We start from the raw sequence: 27,159 nt of genomic DNA on the forward strand, positions 1-27,159 counted from the left end.
GTTGGATTTTGTGTTTGCCTTCATTTTTAGTCTCCTGTTTTTCTTTGTAATGTTCTATTTTGTACCACTTTTCTCTTGTAACGTAACTAGCTCTATTGTACAGCGCTCTGACACCTTCGGGTAATGTCCTCGCTTTATAAAAATGCACTAAATAAATCAAAAGGGCGGTTAAAAGGAAACATGTTGTATTTACTTTTTTAAGCCTAGGCAGATCAGCTCAGTTTCTTTAGTCTAAAAAATTGAGGAAGTAAGACCCACTAAGAGGCTGCGCACAATTAAGTTCTATTAATAACATCTTGCGGTATTTCTTCTCTGTCTATCGTCCTGCCTTTACACCTGCAGAGCCCTGACGCTCATTCATTGCTTAGGTGGAGAAGGTTGCCCCGCCCATCACACTGTACTCGGGCACTATTTGGCTATCTCGACAGAGATACACGCCCGTTGCTACCTCTTTGTATCGCCGATTGGCTACGATGCAGTGACAGACGTAGAGCCCGCCCATGCCGTGCAGTGTGGCTGGTAACCAGGAAGTTGGGAGAGCATCTGAGCCGACCAGGAAGTGCGGACCCCGTCAAGGGGCCAAACGGTGCCGCGTCCATGAGTGGGACCAGCTCACCGGTGAGTGCGTATGTGGGCGCGTCCAGAACTGTGCACCACATTACATAAGAGAACCGAGAGCATTGGGTTCCGGGGGATTTAGGCCACCCAGGCGCAGACATGGGTTAAAAAGATGCGGAAGTCCGGCCTACTTTGACCTAACATCAGTCTAGTGTTTTGTGGAGTAGCGTAACGGAAAAAAACTTTATTGATCAGACACGTATTGACACAGTCTGTGCATTGGGTACACCGTACACGAAGTATATTGTTGGAATTCTCTTTTCTAGTTTATTCGCGTTATGTTGCTTTTTTTCCTGTGTTATTTTTTTAGATCTGGCGTTTGTTGTGCCCTTTGATTTTGTTAAAATTACATGAATATTATTCTCATGGGGGCTTTGAGTCAGCCCTGTACATCCATTGGTCTGCCATTGAATCAGTTGACATTTTTTACAGCTGGAGCAGTGGGTCAGTCCCCTTCAGAAATTGGTTAACAACGCTGTGAGTGGAGGCGGCTGATTTATGCTCTTTCACGAGCAGCGAATCCAGATACAAAGCAGGTCCCTTAAATGCCAAAGGATGCTATGGCATTGGGTGCTTTTTGGAAGCAAAAAATAATGTTTTTTCTTTTAGCCAGTGTCTAGCGGCAGGTCCTGAGTAATCCTGGACTCTCTGGAGGAATTGTTGCTATTCCTCTGTTGTCACAACCCACCTTTATGGCTGCACTCTGCTACAGGGTGACGGCCCTTTTACTTCACCACTGTACCCTCCTGGTAATGCATATGAGGGTTCCCTGGCTTGGCAGTTTGGGCTGGACTGTTCCCATGAGGCACAGGGTCAGACTGATTTGCATATGGCCATGTCTGAACTGGGGTGGCAGAGTGGGCTAAAGAATGGTGATGGATCAAACCCAGATCTGTTGACTGGGTGTGAGTGTTTGATTGGTTCTGATGCTCCGTCCATCACCACCCCCTTTTGTACCACTTTGTTCGCCATAAGTTGGCAGGGTATGCTCAGACGTGAGTCCCTTTCTCACTTTGCCACTGGATTCAAGCAAGCCTGGCTGAAGACGGCTGAAATGCCAGAAACCTGTCCTAGGAAGCTTGTTTCTGGTCCAGGGAAGGCATGGCTTGGCAGTTCGGGCTGGACTGTTCCCATGAGGCACAGGGTCAGACTGATTTGCATATGGCTATGTCTGAACTGGCGTGGCAGAGTGGGCTAAAGAACGGTGATGGATCAAACCCAGATATGTTGATTGGGTGTGAGTGTTTGATTGGTTCTGATGCTCCGTCCATCACCACCCCCTTTTGTACCGCAGTGGTCCCTACAGCACTGCCCCCTGGCACCAGCCCTCTTCTCGTTCCAGAAACGCGCCAGAACGATGGCTCTAACTTTCCACTGTGTACTTCACCTGGCATATGGGAGTAGCAACAGCACAATAAGGCGCTGACTCTCAGGTCACAGCGCTGCTCAGAGCAGCTCCCTCCTGTCAGTGTCGGATTGGTAACGTGGACACTCGGGCAATGCCCGAGAAGCCGGTGTCCGAGCTCCAGCTGTGAGCTGCTTTTTTGAGCAGCCTGGGGGCCGATTTGGGCGGTTTCTGCGTTGTTTAATGACGCCAGAGGCCCAGTGGGAGCCTGAGTGGCCTTTCTGGAGGTAGATGGGCGTCCATTATCTCCCTTTTATCAACGGCAGAGATGTCACTCCCTTTCTTTCGCTGGGCCGGCTCATTAATAAATGCATATTGAGTGGGGGCAGGGGGTCTGAGCAAAAGTGGCCTCACTTGTTTTCAGGTGTGTTTCACCAGTGTAAACTAATTGTGCATTTTTTTCTTAACGCCCCCACCTTTTTTATAAAATTTCACTGAAGCAGTGCTTTGCGGAAAGGCAATATGCAAATATGGGCCACTTTTTTTTTAGCATGCCGGGCTGACTTTTACTCCCAATCCAACAGTGCAGCACCACAGCAGTGACCCTTACTCGTCACTGCGGCCGGCCCATCGGTTCGGTGGTCCAATCTTGTCCCTTCCTGGCATACAGATGTCGCCACAGAAGACACGAGTACCAAACCAGATTGGTGCGCTGATTCTGACGGGTGCTTCCTTGGATCCATCTGACCAGATACCCAATGAACCTCACTCTCTTCAGACAAACTCCTTCTCCTCTCGTGTCCCACTGGCCCATGGGCAGTCAGAAGCTGGTGCGCCAGGGATTGTGTTCTTTATTCTCCTGGGTGATGTCCCCTCACCCAGCAGGGAGCCTGGCAGCCCTTCAGTTTGCAGTCCTGGTCACACAACAGGCAGAAGTCATGCTGAGCTACTCCACGCTGAGGAATAGGTGCAATTTTACAAAGGTGGTAGGCTCAAGCTCTCTTGTTTATAATTTGTTTCCAGACAGAAATGAAATTTTGTGCCTGAGTGTTTAAAGCTCGTGTTATGGAGAGTGTCCTCTTTGAAGGGCCCATTCCTTTGTCCAGAAAGTAGTCTGTCACAGCAGGAGTGTTTCAAACTTGATAACCCAAAAGAGAGGCCATGAGAGTACCTAGAAGATCACATCTGGATGTCAGTCTCACTTATATCTGTTTATTATTAAATGGTCCCACAGCCCTACTCTTTATGAAGTTCTTATCAGTCACATCTCTTTTCTGAGATGTGCCCATGCCGCTTTTCCAGTGACCTCTTTCAGAATCTAAGAGCCGCTTTGAAGTATACTAAATAACCTATATCTGCCGCCTTCCAGTGTGTCCTTCCCATCTCTCAGGAATGCAGCAATCCACAAATCTGCCTGGGGGGATCTTACCTCTGCAAGCTCATCCAACAGGAATTGGGTCTCCCAAAATGGAAACCAGAGGCTTCCATGTAGTGTTCCCTTCACACTCACACATTCATCCCGTCGTGCACATGCAACATGTGTGCAAGCTTCTTTGTACTGCACCACTTCACAAGCACACATACATCCAGCATATGAACACAGACTCTCTCTCTGTATGGCACCACTCACAGGTACGCATCCGTCCCAGCGCTGTCTTACATGTACTACACAACGTAGGCAACCATACATCCCAGCACAAAACCACACATGGGTGCACTCATCGTAACGTCCATGTTGAATTCCGCACACTGCAGTGGAATAGGAGTGGGCTAGTAGGCGCCTCTACTGTGATACAGGTAAAAAGCCCTGTTTTGCTCATAATTCCTTAAAACATAGTCTGCTGCCACTACCACACTCATGGTACTTTACTCCCAAGGAAGGAGTAGGCTCCCACCATAAATGGGTAGAGCTTTGGGCTCTCTCCCCGGTCTAAGCAAGACTGCAATCTGAAACAAGCCTAGGTCACAGTGCACATGGAAGAGTCTTCCTCATCTAGTAATGGATTTTTCTGTTCCAGGAGAATGCCATTGCATTAGTGCATTTACAACCTTTAGGAATTCACAACAGTTTATTGAAGCACACATGTTAACTGTTCTCCTAGCAATCTTTTGTGATATCCATTCTGAATGAGCAAATATACACGCATATATTTGCTTATGTGAAAATATGCCAATCAACTGCAAATTCTTCATTTTTCTTACAACCTCTTTTTTTCCCACCATGAAAATGTTTTACTCCTGCCTTTGTCAAGAGAAAATTTCCAACTTTTTCCTACATGGAAAGATATTGGAGTGGAGTTGGTGAATAAATACCCTTAAACATGCATGTTTGTGCCTGTGCACAGACTCAAAGGGCATTTCAGCCCTGGAACTTCCACTTCTCACCCCTGTATGGCCCCAGTTAAAGGTTGCATGGTACTGGATGGGTGTTAAATCCACAATTATAAAAACTGGTGCCATTTGGTAACACCCCTTCAGTACCATCTCATTGGATAGAGGAATAACAGTGCAGACCTGGTTTTATTGGGTGCAGACACACATGGTATTCCGTTTTTCTGTGTGTTATCACTCTCATTTACTACATACTAAGGGAAGGTTGTAAAGGCAATTCGAGGTTGGAGGTACTGATGTGGGGGTAGGAGGGATAATAGGAGATACTGTAGTCTGGCAAGTAGGCATTACATGCTCCCTGTACCACGAGCGAGGGTTGGGCAAGGGCAGAAAAACGGTTCCAAGCTGTAATACAGCTGGTCCCTTAAGCGGTTTTTGCCAGCTGGATTTTCCTACTGGTAAAATCGGGTCTGTTGGTCTCGCTCTTGGTGAATTTAGGAGTGGGATCAATGGTCCACTCATGATAGAGAGAACTGGATTTCCTTCAATGCTCAAATCACAATTGGAGCCAGAAAGAATTACAGAATGGTAGAAAAATCTGAATCTTGCTGGAATTAAATATACAACAGATAGACTATTATCACAGCTTTTATTTAATGAGAATGCTGCGATAATGGCACCATAAGGGAAACTTGGATTTCTTCAGGACAAGTACCGGGTTCCATACTGTCTTCTGTCCTCTTCAACCTTTTTACATGAAGCCACTTGGTGCTATACGCACAGAGAACAGCATAAAGATTCTTCAATATTCAAATGATCAGAACGTACCTGAAGCACAACCCAACCAAGACATAATTCCTGTTATTTGCTAAGAACAACAAAGACAATACAGTCACACCTTGTTCAAGGACATGTACTTGCATGGCTTCGAATCCCAGCTTTCACTGACTGCAGAGTCACTTTGATTCACTCTGGAGACAAACCTCACCCTCAAGGAACACATTGCCAAAAACAGGCTGCCTGTTACCAGCTCTCTAATCTAAAGAAAGTTACTCCCTAACTGATGTTCAAGCATTCGCACTCTTGCATGTGGATGGTGATAATTCCCTACTCCCTGCCATCTGAGACTCCACAGTGGCACCCCATAATGGGATCCTGAATGTCATAGGAAGATTTGTCCACCGCCTGAGGAAATATAATCATATCACCCTCTTCCAGATGAAACTTCATTAGCTCACCTTGCTGGCCCATACCATCTTCAGAACCAGCTGCATTATTTACAAAGCCATCACAGACAGCAACCCCGCTTGTCTTGCATCCAAGCTCGCCATCTTTGGTGGTTCTCTGAACGTCCACATCCTTGACAGCATCAACTTGCATATTAGAAGTGTTAAAAAAAACAATAAGCAGGTCGTTTCCATCTATGCATTCAACATATGGAACACCATCCCTGTGTTCATCAAGACTGCACCAGTGCTGCTACAATTTAGGAAAGAGTTGAGGAATACCCATCTTTTAAGATCACTACATCACAAAGCCTTAACCCTCTATAGGCCAACTTCCCCTCCTATCATTTATTGACTTTATGCTCAACTATGTTCGTTTACATCGCTTTGCTGATGTTTGGCTAGATTCACGCTAAAGTAAAACCATATACGTACATGCAGACAAATCCTATTGGAAACCTGTGGTTGTGCAATTCTAACCTGATCACAAGAATTACATTATTGACTTTCCTCCCTGGCTATCTTCCCAACTACACATTTTTGTTCCCGGATTCTCTTCTTTCCAATATTATGAAAACTTTGTACAAAGTAATTGTCTTGTTAATGTCACTAGTCATCATTCCCACAATCATCTGTATATGTTCCCACTAATATTGACCTAAGATACAGTTATCCTATTGCTACTTACAGTATTTCTTTGAAAATGCCTTTCTGCTACGCAATAAATAGTATGCGTGCTTCATAGTCTTTGTGGTAATTTTCTTCTTGCTCTAAGAGCTTTTTTTCACCTCCTTATAGACTCGCTGTGCAGCTCCCATAAAAGCATTAAGATGATTGTGAGTCATCTTTAGACTACAAAGTTGCTGAAGTACCAGTAGTCTGTTTATTAAATCTGTAGGGTTACCAAGCATGCATGCTTGTGCATGTGGTTTGTTTTTCAGACCTTGGTTAAATAGGCTACAAGCATAGTCTTCACGCGTAAATAGAAATTGTAGGTTTTTATTTATAGATGCCCATCATTTTAGTGAAAACAGAAGTCAAGAAATGAACAATAGAATGTTAAATGGCCAACATGGAGAATGACTGAAATCGTAAAAGATCACATTAATGAAAATGCTATTCCACTAGAGTGACACTGTTTGAGTATTGTTCACTGTATTATGCTTTTGTTTTTTTATTAACCCACACCTTCTCCTAAAATAAACATTCACTGCTTGACTTTGTTACCCCTAGATAGTCAAGTTCTGAAAGGGAGTAACTTGGCCATTCAGGCTAGTATTTTGCACACAAATACACCAGGAATGACCCTACTCAAACAGATAATTACCCATAATCCCAAGAAAAGGCCTTTACACCCATGCCATTCATTAGATCTCAAAGAACTGTTGTTTAATGCAGTCTTGTTGCTGGCACTTCTATGAGGAGAGTCCACGAGTAACAAGCTTTAGTTGTAGACAGACTATATCTGCACCCAGTCCAGGACACGATTCTTATGGAGTTGAACTATCACTTCTCAAAAATAAAGTGGTATGAAGATCCAGAATCCCAGTAAGGTGTACTTCCGAGGTCAGAGAATTTAACCTCTTCAGTGCCCATGACGAGATAGTCTCGTCATGGAGCATGGTCGCGCTGTGCCCATGACGAGACTATCTCGTCATGAGCCCCACCCACTAATAAAACGCCCGGCACAGGAGGGGGAAAGGGCGTGGCACAGAAGGGGTTAATACCATAATTTAGGTCATAAGAACATCTGTTATTTACACTGTTCAGAAATGGCCTGAAGTACTGTATGGAGTACTATAGATAACAGCTAGTTGATATTAATACTGTACACAAACATGTTTGATTCCCAAGGTACTTTCACCTTTTATGTGTGTTGAGTTCTGTACTAACAAGGGGTTTTAATAACGGGTAAGTTGTACCAAGTGAGCACTGTGTGCCTTTAAGGGTTGGAACGCGAGGGGTTATTAGTAGAGAATGAGGGCATACATAGAGAAGATAATAGTACGGGAGGGGTTCATGATACAGTAGGATGACGGTATGATTGACAGAGTAGTCGTGGGCAATGATTCTGCACTAGAAGAGTGACGGATGAAGTTATCGGACACATTGATGCTTGGAGAGGAGCAGTAGGATGTGAGTCTGTACAGCAGTGTGATTGAGTGGAGAGGGGTATCTCTTGGTGAGTCCAGAAGTAGTGATACTGCAGTGAGGTATTGTTTGAAGTGATTTCTGTGAGCAGTGGAGGGATTGTACCCGCGGAGTCTGAGCTGGGTTCGACTTCAACAGCTGAAGAGTACGGAAAAGGGCCATAACAGTCCGTATCGTTGTCTGAGCAACTGTGTTAATGTCATACTTCCAAAGACCTTTGAACGTAGCTTCAGCTTGTATCGGATGCTCTTAAGTAGTATCCAGTGGGTGACCAGGATTGTGACCAGCAGCACACTACCTCCATCAAGATAGAACAGTACCAGCTTCTAGGTGGCTGTTCTGGAGGCCAATTTGTATAGAACGTTCTACACTTAGCGGAGCAGGTAACTGTTGACTTTGCTTTGACAATGTGTCCTAAGTCTTAGGGTAATGTCTGTGGAAGCCAGGTTTTTGAAGTGAACGGTGTGAACTGAAGCCATCCATATTCTTTCATGAGAGCCATTTTGACTTATTTGTTTGCAACCACTGTTGATGTCTATACATTTTGTTTTCGAAGTTGGCCTTGGATATCCATTCTTTAACAATAACAGTATTTTTTTTCTTCGGATAGTCAGTATTGTAGTTAGAGGGCACCTGCATGTTGAATAGTGTCATCTGGATACAGGTGAATACCGATGCCTTTGACAAATAATCTGACACCCAGAGCCTTAACTAACCGGTCGAATGTCAGTAAAGCAAAGCTGGCGCCTGGGATGGTGCACCACAGCTAATGGCCATTCATTTGGACCTGGTAGAACCCGTCTAGATGAGATAGGTTCAGGTAAAGCGCGAGCAGCTGCACAATGACAAATTATTTAAAATGGTGTCCGAGCGTTTCCGTACTTAAAGATGCAGAGAGATGGAGCAGGACAAGTAGACACGAGTCACCATTGGATGGCAGTGCAAACCACTTGGATGGTGGCTGTTTCTGTAATACACTGAATGATGAAACTAGACTGATAGTCTTGCAGGAGGTTGTTGCTCTTGATTTTCACACAAAGCTTAATGATTAGGTCCTTCTCAGCTATTTTTCCAGGAATTGTAGGTGATGGTTTAGAGAGTTGTTTGCAATGTATCAAGGACTTTTAGGATTCTTAAAATGCATCATTTTGTACTTGGTATAAATTCTTGAGATCATCCGAGGAAGGAGCCTAATTGACCATGTACAGTAGGGCTAACGGCTCCTACCAGAGATTGCTTTGACTGTTGATGAAGCATGACCTGACCTTAGTATGATGTGGCCTTCAGAGATTTAAGGAGCGTAGTCGGGTCACCAGCACAGGGGGTACTGAAGGTAATCTGCTTGGATATGATATGAAATTAGACTAATATGGTTTGTCAATGGGTTATGTTGCGCATTTCACCTATGAGTAGTTGAGTATCATGATATGGTGGGAGGTTAACAGAGCGCTGGGTTGCCTTAAAAAGAACACCACTACTGTTGTAGATGTCAACCGAATGATGATCTTCAGCTGTCATTGACCTAATGAGCTGCTTGCCAGCGAAGCTGAGGCTTCGTAAGGTAGTCTTGTATTGCACTTTATTCTAGTTGTCTAATAGTGCGTTTGCTGTCAGAATTTCTTACTGTACCATGTTGACCATAACTGAGTGAAATTGTACATTAGTATGGGCATCTGGTATCATTTGAAGGGTATGGCTTACGTTTCTGAGCAGGGTTTCAATATTTGCACTAATGTCACTTGGCTGAAGTGAGATTCTCCATGGTGGTGCAGATGAGGTCCAAGATATCACTCATGTTCTGTGCCTGAAGCGCGACAAGCAGAGTCCTGCAACATTGTGAGTGGAGTCGGGTTGACAGTAGCCAGAAGATCCTGTTTAAGACATTACCTGGGGGCTGGTGTTCTAGTAGGTGATTGAGGCTGCTGTTGTGATGTCTGAGAGCTTCAGATTAACCGATGGGTTGATAAATGGCAGATAAATTGCCTGAGTTGTTGATAGCGGAAAGTAGCAAGACCGGTTCTTGGATATGTTGAATGCTGGTTATATTCGGAATGTGTATGGCCACGAGGAACAATTGACACCTGCCTCCTCCTGTTTAGTGAGGACAGTATATGTGAAAGATGCTGGAGTCCTTTGGCGTCAAGATATCATGAATGTCGGTGGCTGTCTCTGAACCTGGCCTCTGTGATAAAGATGGAGGCCATGTTATTAGTGGTAAAAGGCCTTCTATGTGATTTGGGTGCTTGAAAGCAAAGTGGGCGTTGATCGATTAATGGAGGTGGTGTGTGGGATGCAGATGAGGTTTCCATTGGCAATGTGCGGTTGAAGTGTGGTTTTATACTGGTTTGCAGTGTATGTGATGGTGTAGGGGCTGTGCGGAGTAGTACAGTGAAAGGAACAGAATTCAGGTTAGCCTCACAAAAGACACCCTCTTTCCCTGTTCAATCTTGGCTCTGGTTTCTCACCCTTTCATGCGAGTGAGACTGAAAGTATTTCTTCACAAATCCTGTAGCAGAGCATTTGTTATGCAAAATAGATGTCACAAGGACCACAGTTTATTGAATTTTAGCATAAAAATGTTCCAACAACATCCAGCACCATTGGCAAACCACACAAATGTGAATACATTTCAAAATCAGGGTAGTACGTTGTTTTCAACCATGCCAAGCCTGTGATCTCTGAGGCTATACCGTAACCACATACGACACATTATATTGGGACTGCAATCGATTTTCGGGGGGAATTATCTTTCTGATATCTGTAGGATAGTGACTTGATCTTTTATCCACACATTCATTAAGCATTACTTTGTGGCTGTTCAGGACAGGAAGATTCGTTAAGTGCGGTCCGGACTGCGAGCTTGCATGGGGCTACCTTACGCCTCCCCACCATGTTGCAGGTCTCACCTTGGCCCCAGGCGCAGTCTCCCTGTTTCAGCTACCACCGTTCTCCTTGTGGCCAAAGTTTTGCCACCGGCTGCACTTTCGTCTTCTTTGTCACTTCAGTAACGATTGCAGTGGTCGGATGGGGAGATAAGAGTAGAATAAGTGTGCGTATTAGGTGACGGGTAGGCGAAGTATAGAGTTTTAATCCTTTATTGTATAATATAATATTAAGGGCTAAAAGTAGTTAAAACTAGAGATCACCACCTAAGTACAGCACCCATCTATCCTTCCTGTTTATTAGTTCAGCCATAGATTTAAAATAGTAATATTTTGGTAAATGTATCGATGTTTTTAGCTTTTCATTTAAAAGAGAGAAAGTAGTTCTTTAGAGGTATCAGAAGCTATTGGCAGACTGTTCTAATTTAAAAATGAAAAGATTCGTGTTCCTTTGCATAGGGAGACCCTTAAAACAAGTTTTCTTTAAATACTTTTTCCCACCTTGTTTATTAGTAGTTGCACCTCCCATCGTGTGTGCACAGGCTTTCAAATTTGTTTATTGTGAGTTAAATATAACGAAATTATAAATGTAAAAAATGCATATTCCCTGAAAAAACAGTTAAATACTGAGTGAGCTATGTTTGAGGCACAAATATGTAAAACCATAGAAAGTTGACAGGTTTTTTTAAGCATGCACACAACGCACAACATTCGTCACGGTCGACCATTGTGAACAAAAGACCTAAATGGGGAACAACATGGCGGACGACTATGGGTCATGTTGTGTGCACTCTTAAACATAATTGGCGGATTGCAGTGGCTTTACACCTTTAGGCCGTAAATATATATAAGTGTTTAACAGTGTGTTTTTTTCCCGGTGAATTTCATTTTTTTAAATCTATAAGGCTCTGCTTCCAACTAGCTGTAGTCACGTAAACCACATAGGGCACAGCCTTTGGCTATGCACTGCCGGGTAGGCTGCAGGGCCAGACCTGCACCCAACACGCTGTGGCCGCTCAAATCCTCACCCCTCCCCCCCCACTGGCACACCCTGCCATGTACTTATCCGCTGTGCACAACCTGTGCCCAACTTCCTTTAGCTGGTTGCAAGTAGGGTAGTTTCTGGACTCACCTTGCTTCTTTTTGCCAGTCGCCACATTTATTGCTGATTAATTAAAAGGTTCAGAGTTATTAATGACTGAAGCTCCAATTGACCCCCTTTATTTATCTTTGCCCAACGACATAACATAACCAATGATAAACTAAACCCTCAAAATGACTGCCAATTTTTATTTAGATTCTTAAAAACCTGCCAAATCTTTTAGCCTGTGAACATTTTTATCCCAATTAAAATCGCTCCTTCTGATAGGTTGTCATGAAATTGAGAAACCAAGAGTAGGCTGAACATGCTAAGTCTCTGCCAAAGTTTGTGCTATTCCCCATAAGGCGTGCCAGGGTTATTAGTAAATCAAAAATATTGCAAACCACCCACTCCCTAATAACTTCTCCCCTAATTGGATCTACACAAACCTGAAATATCTGCACTGGGTATAATTTGCTAACTGTGTGTCACATTTGATGCAGATTCATCAAACGGTGCTAAAGTTGTAAGCAATTGAAAATTGTATTGCCCCACCCCATTTTCCTTTGCCCCCTCTCCCCAGATGGATTGGCATAAAAATTGACACACTAATCAAAAAACAAATCTTGCATGCATCTGCCAAATTTTGTGCAGCTAGTGATTTATCTCACAGTGCCAATGTAATTAGAAAATTAACACTTTTGTTGCCCCATACCCCCTCTCCCTTATAGCTCACCCCCTGCCTTGGTGGATTGGCACAAACTTAAAAATACTAAAAAGAGGTTACATGTACAAATCCTCCCCCACCCCCCAACATATATTTTCGTGTTGGTTAAACGTTATTAGTAAATCAGAAAACCCCTCTCCTTAACCGCTGTTGAATCTTCCATCACGTGCAAGCTACTTTCCATACTCGCCACATATTGATCAAGCAGCGCCAAAGTTATAAGCAAATGAACATTTTTATTAAACCCTGCCTTTTAGCTATGTACCCTCTTTATGGATTGGCACAAAATGAAATGTAACAATAGAAAACTAATCCTTCCTAACTCCTGACAAATGTTGTGCAGATTCATCACAGCACATGGATACTTTTTTTTCCCTCTAGGTGCGAAGTTTCTGCCAAATTTCATGCTTATTTGTGAAAAGGTGCCACAATTAAAAGCAAATTGGCTGACAAGCTATAAAAGTGTTAACCCTTTTAAACCTACGCAGCAGCTTTCTCAGATAGTCCTATCTCAAGCTACAAAACTGATTTGCAATAAATCAAACAAGCATTGGCATAGCCAATAGATCTCGCCTTTGGGACCTTATAAGTATTTAGCCATGCAACAGTTGCATAACTAAATACTTATAAGGTCCCAAAAGCGAGACCTATTGGCTATGCCAAGCGGCCCTGCAGCCGGGAAAGTGATCGCGATCAAATATCCAAGTAATCGCGGTAAAGCGTGGTGCGCGCGCCCGCGTACATGCACTGTAGCTCTAGGCTGGCCTGGTAGCACTTTTTGGAGCCCTCTCAATAAGTTTTGCCAGACCAGCGCATGCGCTGGGTCAGGCGAGACCTAAAAAGCACGCTTTCGTGGTAAAGTTCATGCCAACTTGTGGTTTTCGCTCAGTCTTTCGGTGACATTTCCTATGCGACCTAGAGTTGGAAATGAAACACTTTTTGTACCAATTTTTTCCCTGTGGATGGATTGTTTGAAACTTGGGTTGTCGAATCATAGCTGACTAAGTAGATTACCTAGCTTCTAGCATATCTGTCCACAGGCACAAAAGTGATAGGCAAATCAAAAAATATATTTTCTGTAGAAAAACCATCTCAAACATAAGGACACAATGGCTATTGCTGCTGTGTTAATTAGTGTCAAATAAAAAAGTTCCTCTATGTACCTTAACCTTTTACGCTGCAAGGTACTTAATTAACACATGTTTTAAAATAAATAGCATTGCACACCAGGCACAATATTGACACAACGTTTAAAAAACCTAGTCCGATCAGGACTACCAAGACTTGCTACAGTTAAAAATATGATGCAAGCAAAGTGAAAGGAATGTATTCAGTGACTCATCTATTCCAAGAACTTGTAGTAGCAGAGATGAATCATTTTCATGTACGTAGTCGACCATTTTCACCCTTATGCGCAGTAAAGTTGTCTTGTTAAGCAGCATGTGTCTCAGTGCAGGCACATTCTGTGAGGCAAGGGAACATTCTAGCTCTTTGAGAGATCTGTGATCTTTACTGCCTGCTGTATTGCCTTGTTGTAATTAATCCTGAGCACAGCCCTCGCGTCTGACTTCAAGTGAGCGGTTGGATATTTTGAGTTCCCTAGCCGGAACAGAAAGGCACCCGAGTTGATTTTTTTCACCGTGACCTTCAAACATTTTTCTTCATACTTAACGTGGAACAAACTAAACAGCCAGAAGAGAGGGAAACCTCCCTGGTGAATGCGCTTTTCGCGCCTCATGAATATTCACCCCAGTCATTTTAAATAATCCTCCTCTCACCTGGCAGAACAGATTAGTTGGCTAAACGAATAACTCAAATGCAACAGATTTTAAGGCAGCACCAACATTGAATTCTGAAGCATACAACCGTGGCTTTCTGTACAACAACAACTCCTGCCACATTCAAGTCGCAACCAGAATATTTCTACATCTGAATCATTTTTTTGTTTTGTATTAAATTGATGAGCCTGAACGAAACCATAGAATCCAGTCCCCAGCCCTGAAGAGAAGCCCTTTTAATCGAAAGGGTTTCGAAACGCGTTGGCATCACTTTCACCCAGAGGGTAGCAGTTAGCTCGCTAATAATTAATAATATTGTGGAACATTGTATTAAGTTTTTTGTTTTTCTCATGCTTAAACTAAAATTACCCCCGTTGGTTGGTACCCTGATTTCTTTTCATAGGGTTACCGTGCCAAACTTGAGTACTTGACTGGGAGCAGGTTTTTATTCATTTGTATGTAAATATTTTTCTCTGTAAAATCACTTTTGAATTGTATTCAATGTTCTTTGTTTTCCACTTGTCTGTGTTCTAATTGTTATATTTTTTGTAAAATGTGAAGTGTTGTTCTTCTCCCTCTTGTAAAAAAATGGCAACCAAAAGAAATTTTTGTTGAACAAAAATAATGATTAAATGATTTTATCAATTCACTAATGATTTTGGTCATAGTCTGCCAAATTGGTGACAGCACATTGAACAGTCAGATAGGACTTTCTCTCTTCTTAGTTCTATATATTGGCCCACCTGGCTGTGTGAAATAGGGCCCACCCCTTTGTTTATATATCACGTATTGGGATCGGAGGAGCTGTGAATCTCCTAGGCTGGCTAGAAACAAATCAAGTCCAGCATTTTTGGTACTTAGCTGCCAGTTTTACCATTGTAGCCATCAGTTTCTAGCAGCTTCTCTTGTAGACTTGTGTCCCTGCCTCTCTGTGGTATGGAGAACTATGATTGCAAAGCTTTCTTATAAATAGGGCTCCCGGTTGTATAGTATTTCTTTTTTGACATTTCCGTCTGTATTTATCCATATTTATTTCAGGTTTCGTGAAAAAATTAAGCTTAAACTGGTATATTTCTGCATGTATTTAACCGATAAAAAAAGCACTCATGCTTGAATGCCTGCCGGGTTTCAGTGATATGAAGACTCGCAGAACAGAAATTAATGCCCTTACATGAAACTATGCAAATATAATTATCAACCATGTGCATATCTACTGCTGTTTAAGCCTCTTTACTAAACTTCATTTCTTTTTTAACCCCCTTACCACACATCTATTGGCCTAGCAGTCATGGTAGAGAGTATTTAGAATCACTCAAAAAGGGACCCAATTTCCATTTTTATCTACATTTATAAATAAATACAGACCAGGAAATAAATGGTTATCTGTCTGTATTGATCTGTAAAAATTAGTAAATACGGAAAACATGGAGTCTTACTTATAAACCAAGGAAACTGGCTCATCAATTAATGAGGAGGTGGAATAATGAAGGAGGAGTCTTTGTCCCAGAGCTTTATGGCCTTCTGGGTGACGCAGTTATCTAATGCCTAACAGGTGAACAGTATATTTGAATATAAATTCCTTGCACTTTTTCGGGCCCAGTGCGAGATTTCAAGAGTATCCACGGGGGGTAAATATGAAATTAAACAGCTGCAAATAGATGGTTACGTATAATAACTTTTTCTGGGGCATGTGGGCTTTCCTATATCAATCAATCACACGTTTGTTAAGCGCTACTACACACCCGTGAGGGTCTCAAGGCGCTGGGGGAATGGGGGTTTCGCAGGTTCCAGTCCATTAAGGAGGGGGTCTGTCAAAAAGCCAGGTTTTGAGGTTTCTTGTGAAGATGTGGAGAGATGTCTGTCTGAGGTGGAGCGGGAGGGTGTTCCAGGCTCTGGCCGCGAGGAAGGAGAAGGAGAAGGAGCGGCGCCTGATCTGGTCTTTCTGGTGCAGGGGACCACGGCGTAGGAGAGATGGGCTGATCTTAGGGTCCTTTGGGGTGCGTGGAATTTGAGTCAGCTGTTCAGGTATGCTGGTCCGGTGTCATGGAGGGCCTTGTGAGCGTTGGTGAGCATCTTGAAGGTGACTCTAGCTTCGATGGGGAACCAGTGGAGTGTGCACAGGTGTTGGGAGATGTGGCAGTGTCTTGGCAGGTTGAGGACCAGTCTTGCGGCGGCATTCTGGATGTTCTGTAGCTTGTGTGTGAGGTTTTTGTTTATTCCGGCGTAGAGTGCGTTGCCGTAGTCGAGTTTGCTGGTGACCAGGGTGTGAGTGACGGTCTTTCTGTGTGCGAGGGGGATCCATTTGAAGGTCTTGCGTAGGAGGCGGAGGTTGTGGAAGCAGGAGGACGAGACTGCGTTGATCTGGCGGTCCATTTTGAGTTCGGAGTACAGGATGATTCCCAGGTTGTATGCGCGGTCTGTGGGGGTGGGCGGACTTCTGAGGGCGGGGGGCCACCATGTGTTATTCCAGGCGTCTGGGTGTGGGCCCGTGATGAGTACTTTTGTTTTGTTGGTGTTTAGTTGAAGGCAGATGTTTTTCATCCCATTTTGCGACTGCTTCCATGCCTTCCTGAAAATTGAGCCTGGCGGTGTTGGGTTTGTTGGATAGGGAGAGGATGAGTTGGGTGTCGTCTGCTTATGACACAATGTTGAGTCCGTAGGTTCTGACGATGGGGGTGAGCGGAGCCATGTAGACGTTGAAGAGCGTAGGGCTGAGGGATGACCCCTGGGGGACTCCGCAGGTGGTTGGTGTAGGGTCCAAAAGCAAAGGGGGGAGTCTGACCTGCTGCGTTCTGCCGGAGAGGAAGGAGCAGATCTAGTCGAGGGCCTTGTCTTGAATCCCTGCGTCGTGGAGTCTGCGTATTAGGGTTCGTTGAGATACTGTGTTGAACGCCGCTGAGAGGTCGAGGAGGATGAGGGCTGCTGTTTCTTCTTTGTCCAGTAGGGTGCGAATGTCGTCTGTTGCGGCGAGGAGGGCGGTTTCCGTGCTGTGTTTTTTTCTGAAGCCGGATTGGGAGGAGTCGGGGATGTTGTGCTCTTCGTTGAATGTGGCGAGTTGGCTGTTGATAACTTTCTTGATGACTTTCGCTGGGAAGGGGAGCAGGGAGATGGGTCTGTAGTTTTTGAGGTCGGTGGGGTCCGCCGAGGGTTTCTTGAGGAGGGGGTGATCTCAGCGTGTTTCCAGTCGTCGGGGAACGATGCGGTTGCCAGGGAGCGGATGGTGGTGTGGCGGAGCATGGGTGCGATGGTGTTGGCATCTCTGTTGAAAATGTGGTGGGGGCAGGGGTCCGTGGGCGACCCAGAGTGGATGGAGTTCATCGTCTTCAGTATGTCTTCGGTGGTGAGAGCTGTCCAGTTGTTGATCGTTGGCTTCATGGTGTCGGGGTGGTTGGTGAGGGTTCAGTGTGTTGGTTGTCTTCATCGAAGTGGTCGTAGATGCTCTTGATTTTGTGGTGGAAAAAGGTGCTGAGTTTGTCTATAAGGGTTCTTAATAGAGAAGCCAAGCAGTAGGGACTCCTACACCATGTGGTCCTCTCAGACCTGCTTCTCCCCCTCCCCCTCGCCCCCCCCCCCCCCAGCCCTTCTCTCGGTGCTCTGCTCTGATACTATTTACATTATTAATGCTGTCTTAGCAATTTAGCCTCTAATCTTGCTTTCTGGTACCTGATATAAGTGATTTAGCAAAACAACCAGGCCGGCAGAGGTAGAGTCAGCACAAGTCGTGCTGCACCAACCTGATAGACAGGTGACTTACTCACTGAAAACCGGTGACGTCCAGTAACGAGGACAATAGGTACTATCTGACCAAAGCAGAATCAGGTGAATATGCCTAGATTCACGAAGACCCTGACAACACATAGTCTAAGTTCACAGAGACACAATAGGTCTCACTATACCCCTTTCCTACATCTTTTCACTCTAGGTCCTGAAGAAAGCCCATTTGACCACTCGGGGCAATCGCAAGGGCTGAAACATGTCGACCTTTTTATGGACATATTAGGTGCGGGAGATTCATAATAAATCCCCCTACGCACTGAACTATTTTTAAACTATCTCGAATCCAGATTTATTAAAAAACTTTATCAGGCTGTACGAGCATTTTAACTATTCCCTTTTTTTCTCACTGTACATAACCCAACCATCACTGATGACTACTGCACTAACCAGTGGTACACCTCCCGGTGGAGGAAGCATAAAACTAACCCGATGATGATGCTGTCACTTTTTTAAAGAGAAAGGCGGAGAACCAAGATATACCGCCACTGCCACCTCTGTACGTGAATGAGGGGTTTTTATCAGTATAGCATACAAAACTTTAAAAAACCCTGGTTACTCCAGTGATCCATTCCCCACTTGATTTTTTGATTTAGCAAAAGCCCATCTTTATTCAACCACATTCATTCTCTCTATAGGACCTAATCATCCCATAGTCCACTCACACACTCTCCCCACAAAGGCTACCAAATTAGGTGCAGTATCTCAGCCGACAACGCACCACAAAGCAAACACAAGGAGATGATGGACGGAGCGCTGAAACTTTTCAGACACTCACCCCCAGTCAAATATCTGGGTTGAATCCATCATCAATTTTTATCTCACTTTGCCACCTCCGTTCAGACCCAGCTATATGCAAATCAGTCTTGACCCTGCGCCTCTTGGGAACGGTCCCGCCCGAACTGCCAAGCCAGGTCTATCCTGAACCGGAAACTAGCATCCTGAGACCGGTTTCTGGGTAACACCTTTCATCAGCCAGGCTAGCTTGAATCCAGTGGCAAAGTGAGCAAGGGACCAATGTCTGGGCATACGCTGCCGACTTAGGGCGAACAAAGCAAACACAAGAAGATGATGGACGCAGCGCTGAAACTGTTCATACACCTCATCAAAAAGGGGGGGGAACCCAAATTAGTAACCCTCTGACATTTGGGTATATAAACAGTAGAAAAGAAAAATAATAGAAAAGAAAAATAATGCCTCGGGACCAATAGTGTAACATATATTCTGGTGACGAGATAAATAAATTCTCTCCTCCCTTGAGTTAATATTTTCTCAAACCAACTTTGTTGTTATTATTTCACATGATCATCAAAGGCAATTCCAACCCATCAAAAGATATTTTAAACATTTAGGTTGAGTATGTATACGTATATTTATTTTATACTTCAACGCAAATATATAAAGATCAATCTTTTAGATATATATACACAAACATTTACAATATTTACAATACTAGCATACACATACAAAGAAATTAAACATATACATGTCACAACAGCCCTATCATTCAAGTAGGATGCCTATAGAATTATTTTACTAGAGCATTCCTTTCTATCGAAGATCACTCCTAAAGAGACACTTTGAGATCTTGTAATTATAATCTCCACATTCTTTAAAGTACTCTTTGTAAACTACTCAAAATAACAAACAATCAAATGAGTGTCTTCAAAAATCGTTGTCGACGCGTTTCAGCCAAGAAAATCTTTAGGCCTCATCAGGACTAGGGCACATGAACGTATATTTTCGTAAAGTTCAGCCTATAGGAACAAATTAAATATTCCTTTTTATCTATTTATACATTAGTTCTTATTTTCGCATATGTCTTTATATACACATCGGAAAAGGTCATACAACAGTAAATTTACATTATATAACAAGCACTGGAGTGGCGGGCCGTAACCAAAAAAAATAAATATATATATATATATATATATATATATATATATATATATATATATATATAAAACTCAAATAAATTAAAAATGCACCCAAAGTGTGTAATTCCACCACCATTATGTACATGTTCTACCTTATCATAGAGGTGAAATAAATCCAACCAACACTATAAAAATAATTCCTCTCAAATTCTATCATAAACCTTTCGAACAAACGTGTAGTTCTAAGCCAAAAGGCATATATTGTCTACTTTTCGATAAATGTTTTCTTGAAGTAAATGAGAGGGTACAAAATATTCATTCCCTCTATCTAAGAGCACTAGAATCGAATAAGTACCACATTAGAATGGAATAAAACTAAAGCATACCAAAATACCTTAATTAAATATATTCAACTTACTGATAGCAGTCGTTTTGTTGATCTGCCCTCGGGTCATTTCATGATATTTTAGCCAAATCCCTCTCAAACGTTTTCCATGGCGAATAACTAAAGACAAGGACGACCCGATATAAGAATTGTCAACGCATATATATACCTACTTTTAGCTACTCCGTAAGCATTTCATGACACTTCCTACCTTTTGGAGTCTCTAATCTCGCGCAATTCAACGCCTCATCTTGATGATATATAATATTGTTTTAAACGGGAGTTCGTAGGATTATTACCGAGCTCCACCTCTGTAGAAAGAAGGGGAGACAAACGCTGAGGACTTGCTCTTATTATTTTAAACAGAATCTTGACCTCCAAGTGTCCTTATTAAACCTATCCTTACCTTAAACCAATTTTAACACGCTCGCAATCCAACGTCTCGGCACCTAGTGTTTCGGACATCCGAAATCACGTGATGCGGAAGCGAGAGTATATACGGAAATGAGGGCCATGGAAACAATAAAAGGACTTAGTTTGTGCTATTGTTAAACATGAAAGACGAAAAAAGACTGTTTCCTTCAGACAGCCTGTTTAAAAACAGACTTATGGTGTATTTCTTTTTAGAACCACAATAATTGCATAAACTAAATATACAAAAACGGGGATAGCAATATTTTAAGAAGACCCGTTTTGTAACAAAATACTTTTGGTTGCTTTCTTTTCAATTATAACTTTTCATACACTCACCCCCAGTCACAGATCTGGGTTGAATCCATCATCATTCTTTAGCTCACTTTGCCACCTCAGTTCAGACCCAGCTTCTGGGAAGACCTGGCTTGGCAGTTCGGGCTGGACTGTTCCCATGAGGCACAGGGTCAAGACTGATTTGGGTATATCTGGATCTGAACTGAGTTGGCAAAGTGAGCTAAAGTATGATGATGGATTCAACCCAGATCTGTGACTGGGGGTCAGTGTCTGAACAGTTTCAGCGCTCCGCCCATCATCCCCTTGTGTTTGCTTTGTTCGACAACGCACACAGTTCACTCTTTTGACATCTGAGGGGCTCACCTCTGCACTCCCAAGCCAATTCATGGGTGCTTCATACTACTTTTCCTTGGACCCCTCTGACTGGGCTGTTTTGATGACCCAACGTCATTCATACTTGTGTCAGGGGGCACAGGAAGAGGTGTGATTTGGACATACCTCCGATTAACCATACTTACCAGATTCCCTCAGGCTTGCAGCAGCGGGTGTTTTTGCAAAAAATAATGGGGTGACCCGGTGTCCCTCAGAACCTGGGTATACGTATTATATAAATACAATGGTTTTGTCGGGGAAGTTTCAATTGCTTTAGGGTGTTCACAGTATAAATACATTACATGTAACACATATCCATAAGTAAATAAAACACACCCAAGCAAAATTTTCAATCGGTATTACTTTTTAGAAAAAAGGAAATAACGAATAAACAAGGCTACAGTTATCCAATTGAATTGAATACAATTGTTCACATATGCTTCTTCATCATGTATAAGTTAATTTTTAACTGAAGCATTGTGCAGACTCATAGTATGCGTCGACGTTTCGAACCTATGGAAATTATTCCCAGACCTCCAAGATTCCTCGGGACAGGGGGGTAGGTATGTAGCCCTGCGCAGAGGGTCAAGAATCACTGCGCGTGTGTTGGGTTTCTTAGTCCAGCAATAACGATATGATTTAGACCTCAAAAAGATAAAAGAATCTTGGAGGTCTGGGAATAATTTCCAAGGGTTAATCCTTATGGGCCAGTCGGGTGATTTACACGATCTGGTGGATGCACGTCTCTTCAGTTCTCAGTCCGATGCAGTGAGACTGTCCCGAGGAAGACCCGTCATGACGCTTATTAAATATTGCGCTTTACATAGGGTCGAAACGTCGACGCATACTATGAGTCTACACAATGCTTCAGCTCAAAAATTAACTTATACATGATGAAGAAGCATATGTGAACAATCATATGGACATAATCAAACTTTGTATCCTCCCCAAAAAAACTTTGTGATTTCTCTATCTGTCATACTACAGTGTATCGTCTGTATTTACCACTACATGTCACTCCTTCTTCACAAATCTTTCAATTGTATAAACTGTAGCCTTGTTTATTCGTTATTTCCTTTTTTCTAAAAAGTAATACCCATTGAAAATTTTGTTTGGGTGTGTTTTATTTACTTATGGATATGTGTTACATGTAATGTATTTATACTGTGAACACCCTAAAGCAATTGAAACTTCCCCGACAGAACCATTGTATTTATTTAATGCAGCAGCGGGTGGGCAAGACAGACAATAGGAGTAGACTGTCAGAGCGTCAAAGAGGTCTCTTTTGTCCGGCTTTTGATGGTTTGTTTGCAAGGTAGACTGGTTAGGTCTCGGCTAGCGAAGGCTGCCCTTGCGCAGTCTCGCTCGCGAGAGATAATGACTTGGAGAAGAGGGGCTTGAACCCGCCCCTCTTCTCCCCTCTTCTCAATTGGCTGGCCTCTTGAATGCTGGCCAGCCATTGGAGAAGAGGTTCGTCACTCTGAACAGGCCCCGTCCTTTTCGGATTCGGGGCGTGTTTTTTGCAACTTTTCTAATTCTCTCCTCCAGCCAATGGCAAGAGGAGAGAAAAGCAAAACACGCCCCCGAATTTGAAACCGCCGCTGCCTTTCTCCAAGGCATTTCTGCTTTGCCTCGGAGAAAGGCAGTTGTCTCTCTCTGACTCTGTGGTGTTTCTTGTTTGCCTTTATATCGAGGTGGGCACATCGCTGCACTGAGTGCGGGGTGCCGCTGGTGCCCAGGGCTCGGCTCTGGAGGCCGATGTGCCCGTTTTACAGCTCCTCTTCCGTGTTTGTCAGCTGCCTGGGACGGAAACGCCGCGAATCATTTAACTTCACAGTGCCTCGTTTTCTCTCAACGACCAGTTTGAGAACATTGTGAAACCGATTGTTTTTGAACGAGTGCTATACAATAACGCCACAACTGCACAGTGCAATAAATAATAGGAGTGGTTTGTGAATAACATTACTATTAACCTTATATAGATCACACAGCAAAACTGATAACCTTAAAGGCCGCCTGATGACATACAGCAATGCTTCTAAGCATGGCAAAGATTATTTTCAAATAACATCACTCAATTCACCAATAGAATCTAACATACTCGATTTTAAACAACGTACGTGGAAGAAATTCAATGTTTCTTTATTTAAAAAAAAATGTATATTTTTATACGATGTTTGTGATGTGATTTACAAGCCACATCTCGCGAAGACTCGGCTCGACCTTTTGGCGCTTAGGGTCGAGCCAGACCCGTAGCCCGCTTCTCTGTAGTACATTCCAGGCTTAAATGCGCAAAGTCGCTAATATTAGTGCAGACAGAGTCACTTATGTGCCGGACTCAACTCTTAAAGGCGGGGGTTGGGGGGCAAGGACGGTCAGTTACAGGACTAGACTATTTTAGCGAGACCTCCGAGCTCTTCCGTCTCTGCCAGCCCATATTCACTCCGCATTACTGTATTTGCTGAAGCATGGCGCCTCTTCTTGTGTTTGCGCTGACACGTTAGCCGGTTCTGCTTACTCAGAAGTCAGGAGTTTGTTTTTCGTAGAGTCAAGGTATGGGTTTTGTATTTTTTGACTAAGCACAAACATTGGCTGGTTCTTCACAGTCACAAGTCGGATTTCGTTTTTCGCTGAGTTACGCTACAGCGCGAGTCTGCACAAACATCGTCCGGTTTGGCTCTGATTTTCGCTGAGTCACGAAACCTTCTGATTTCCCAGTGAGTAATGCTTCCCGTAACTACCCACCACCCCCCAACTGGATTCTTGCAGAGTCATGGTGGGCTAAATTGGAGAGGTGAATTTACCTGCACTATACATACCAACCTTTTAGAACAGGAAAGTGGAAGTTTAAAAAAAAACATAATCGGAGAATGTACTTCCCCCATGAACTTCTATTGAAGCAGATGCGATTTTAGCAGGGAGACGGCCGAAATAAAGCAATTTGGGGCTCAAACAATCTCGAGTCTCCCGTCTGAATCAGGTCCAGTGGCATGTATGCAGTGCACCACAATGTACTGGCCCCCTAAAAAAGGTTTCTTATTCCTTTTTTTTTTTTTTTCTTTCTTTTTGGGAATCTGTTTTTATTTTGCAAAAACCAAAGAAACAAACAGCTTGGAGGTTTCTTATTCTTTCTCACTACATAACTCTCTCTACCTCACTACTCCACTCTATCTCACTACCTCACTATCTCACAACTTCTCTCTCTCAAAACATCACTACCTCACTCTCTAGCTCACAACCTCACAACTTCACTCTCTCTCACTCACTACCTCACAACTTCACTCTCTCTCACTCACTACCTCACAACTTCACTCTCTCTCACTCACTACCTCAATCACTCTCTATCTCACTACCTCACTCTTTCTATCTCACTAACTCACTTTCACTCTCTCTTTCACTACCTCTCTCTCTCTATCTCACTACATCACAACATCACTCTATGCTTATATATCACTACCTCACAACATCCCTCTCCCTCACTACCTCACTCTTTCACTACCTCACTCTTTCACTACCTCACTCTTTCACTACCTCACACTTTCACTACCTCACTCTCTCACTACCTCACTCTCTCACTACCTCACTCTCTCACTACCTCACTCTCTCACTACCTCACTCTCTCACTACCTCACTCTCTCACTACCTCACTCTCTCACTACCTCACTCTCTCACTACCTCACTCTCTCACTACCTCACTCTCTCACTACCTCACTCTCTCACTACCTCACTCTCTCACTACCACTCTCTCACTACCTCACTCTCTATCTACCTCACTCTCTCTTTCAATACCTCACTCTCTCTTTCAATACCTCACTCTCTCTTTCAATACCTCACTCTCTATCTCTATCTCACTACCTCACTCTCTCTCTGCTAATGCAATAGGTATCGCTAATGCCAATAGAAATGACAATGCCATTTATTTAGGGATACAAAAATAATAAAAAAAATAATGAGCAATACCAATAACTCTACCTATAATATTGCCGAGACCATTGCATTGTAAATGCTTGTTTTTAAGTCGAGCTCGACTTTTAGTAAAGGGGTAAAAAAAAAAGTGCTACCAGATGCTGCCATGGCCGGCCTAGAGCTTGAGTGCATGTGCGCGGGCGCGCGCTTTGCCGAAGTCTGTAGCTCAGACCATGGCACCACATCCTCAGCTGCTGTGCTGCCTCTATTTTTAGAATTTTGGGCATTAATTTCACTTTCGTGCTTGTTAATTAGCGCGTGCACCAGTCGCATGCTCACGTTATTTGTAAACAGATGGTCGCGTTCACTTTAGCGGCTTCTTGTTTCTTACGTTAGGCGCTGTCTCCCATCAATAGATTCTATTACTCTCCAGCTACGCAGTGAAAAGTTAACTTTATTAGAGGACCTAAAACTAGGCTTCATTCATTTACCCGCATCCACGTCATGCCCTGGACTCGGCATTTTCGCTGTGACCGCCGCATTTAAATCGCTTCAAAGACGCCGTCGGACAGGGAGCAGAGGTGAACACTCTCACTCTCTTTCTTTGTTTTGGGCCTAGTATCCGCTGCAAATAATAAAATCATGTTCTCTAATGCCGAAGTCTGTAGGTCAGGCCACGGCACCACATCCTCGGCTGATGTGCTGCCTTTCTTTTTAGAATTGTTGGTATTTATTTATAATCAGTGTGCCCACTTCATGGGCTGCCGCGCTATAACTTGCAGTTCCTGAGATGAAAGGGCAGCTGACCTGCAGCGCTGCCATGTTGGGAGCTGGGTGTGCATTAGTTGGAGCTGCGGGTCAGTGTGGAGCAGGCGGGCAACTAGAGCCAAATTTCGGGGGGGGGGGGCTGCTAAGTCTTCCAGCCATAGGCAGAGCGGCTGTAAAAAGTAATGAAAATACAACAAAAAGCCTCATTAACGAGTAAATGGTCTTTTAAAGAGACCTGTTAAGTACTCGGGTCCGGCTGTAATTAGACGGACGCCAGCCCGCGAGGCTGTTTCAGCCTGGCTGACACACATGACGGGGGGAGGCTGACACACATGACAGGGGGGGGGGCTGAAGCCTGGTGAGCCCAATGGGTGTTGCGCCCCTGGTGTGGAGTGGCAGAAACTCCAGACAGTAAGTATTTTATCGACCCCCATGCAGTTTTTAGGTCTCGTCTGAGACAGCGCTTTAGCGTTGCTCTGGCGAGACTTATAGTAAGCGAGTTTTGGAAGTGCAAACGAGTGCTTTCAGGCCTCCAAATACAGTGCATGTGCGCTGGGCGCGCGCACCATTTGGAGGCCTGAAAGCACTCGTTTGCTTTCACTTTCGCGGGCCGCACGGTGATCGCGATCAGTTTCACACAGTGCGCGCACCATTTGGCAGCCTGCGTGTACATTTCGCTGGCGCTTTGATGTTCTCAGTGAGCCGCGCGGCCACTGCGCACATAAAAGCGCCCGCGAAATGTATACGCCATTTGCCACCCCCTCCCTTATCCCACTTCCACTTATCTCCTTTCCTATCCCTGCGTCTTTCCCTTCAGCGCGCGCACTTGTTTGAAATACTATGCGCCTTTCTCGTCACCCTGACCCCACCATCCTTCGAGGCATCCGCTTCCTTCCCCTCTCTCACCTTCATCTCCACCTTGGTGCTAATTGTCCCTTTTCTTTCTATCCTTCTCTCATCCACTTGCAGTCTCCACCTCTCTCCTTCTACGTTATTCCTCAGTCTCTCCACTCTACTTTGCTTCTAGCAGCTCATTCCTGTCGTCTCTCTCCGGCATAACTTTCCATGTCTCCCCATCCCCTTGCTCCCTCTCACGCTGCTTCAGGAACTTTCTCTCAGTACTCACCCAGCCCAGAGATGTGTCCCGCCTTCACGCACTTCTTGATCCGGCTCAGCACAGTTTGCTTGCTCTCCAGACTCTGCAAGAGAAGCACAGGGCGGGCAGGCTTC

The 27,159-nt window shown here is 43.9% G+C and overlaps 1 protein-coding gene across 1 annotated transcript in view; it reads left to right on the forward strand.

Annotated features, from left to right (window-relative positions):
* Window positions 1-365: 365 nt before the first annotated feature.
* ZDHHC13 (zDHHC palmitoyltransferase 13) overlaps window positions 366-27,159 on the forward strand; it is a 268,872-nt gene continuing 242,078 nt past the window's right edge. The window contains exon 1 of the mRNA XM_085643583.1: window positions 366-618. Within this exon, the coding sequence (XP_085499709.1) occupies window positions 598-618 (21 nt within the window). The 5' untranslated portion in view covers window positions 366-597. The remainder of the gene's footprint in view (window positions 619-27,159) is intronic.

Source organism: Triturus cristatus, chromosome 3_1 (assembly GCF_964204655.1).
Source record: "Triturus cristatus chromosome 3_1, aTriCri1.1, whole genome shotgun sequence".
Lineage (NCBI taxonomy): Eukaryota > Metazoa > Chordata > Amphibia > Caudata > Salamandridae > Triturus > Triturus cristatus.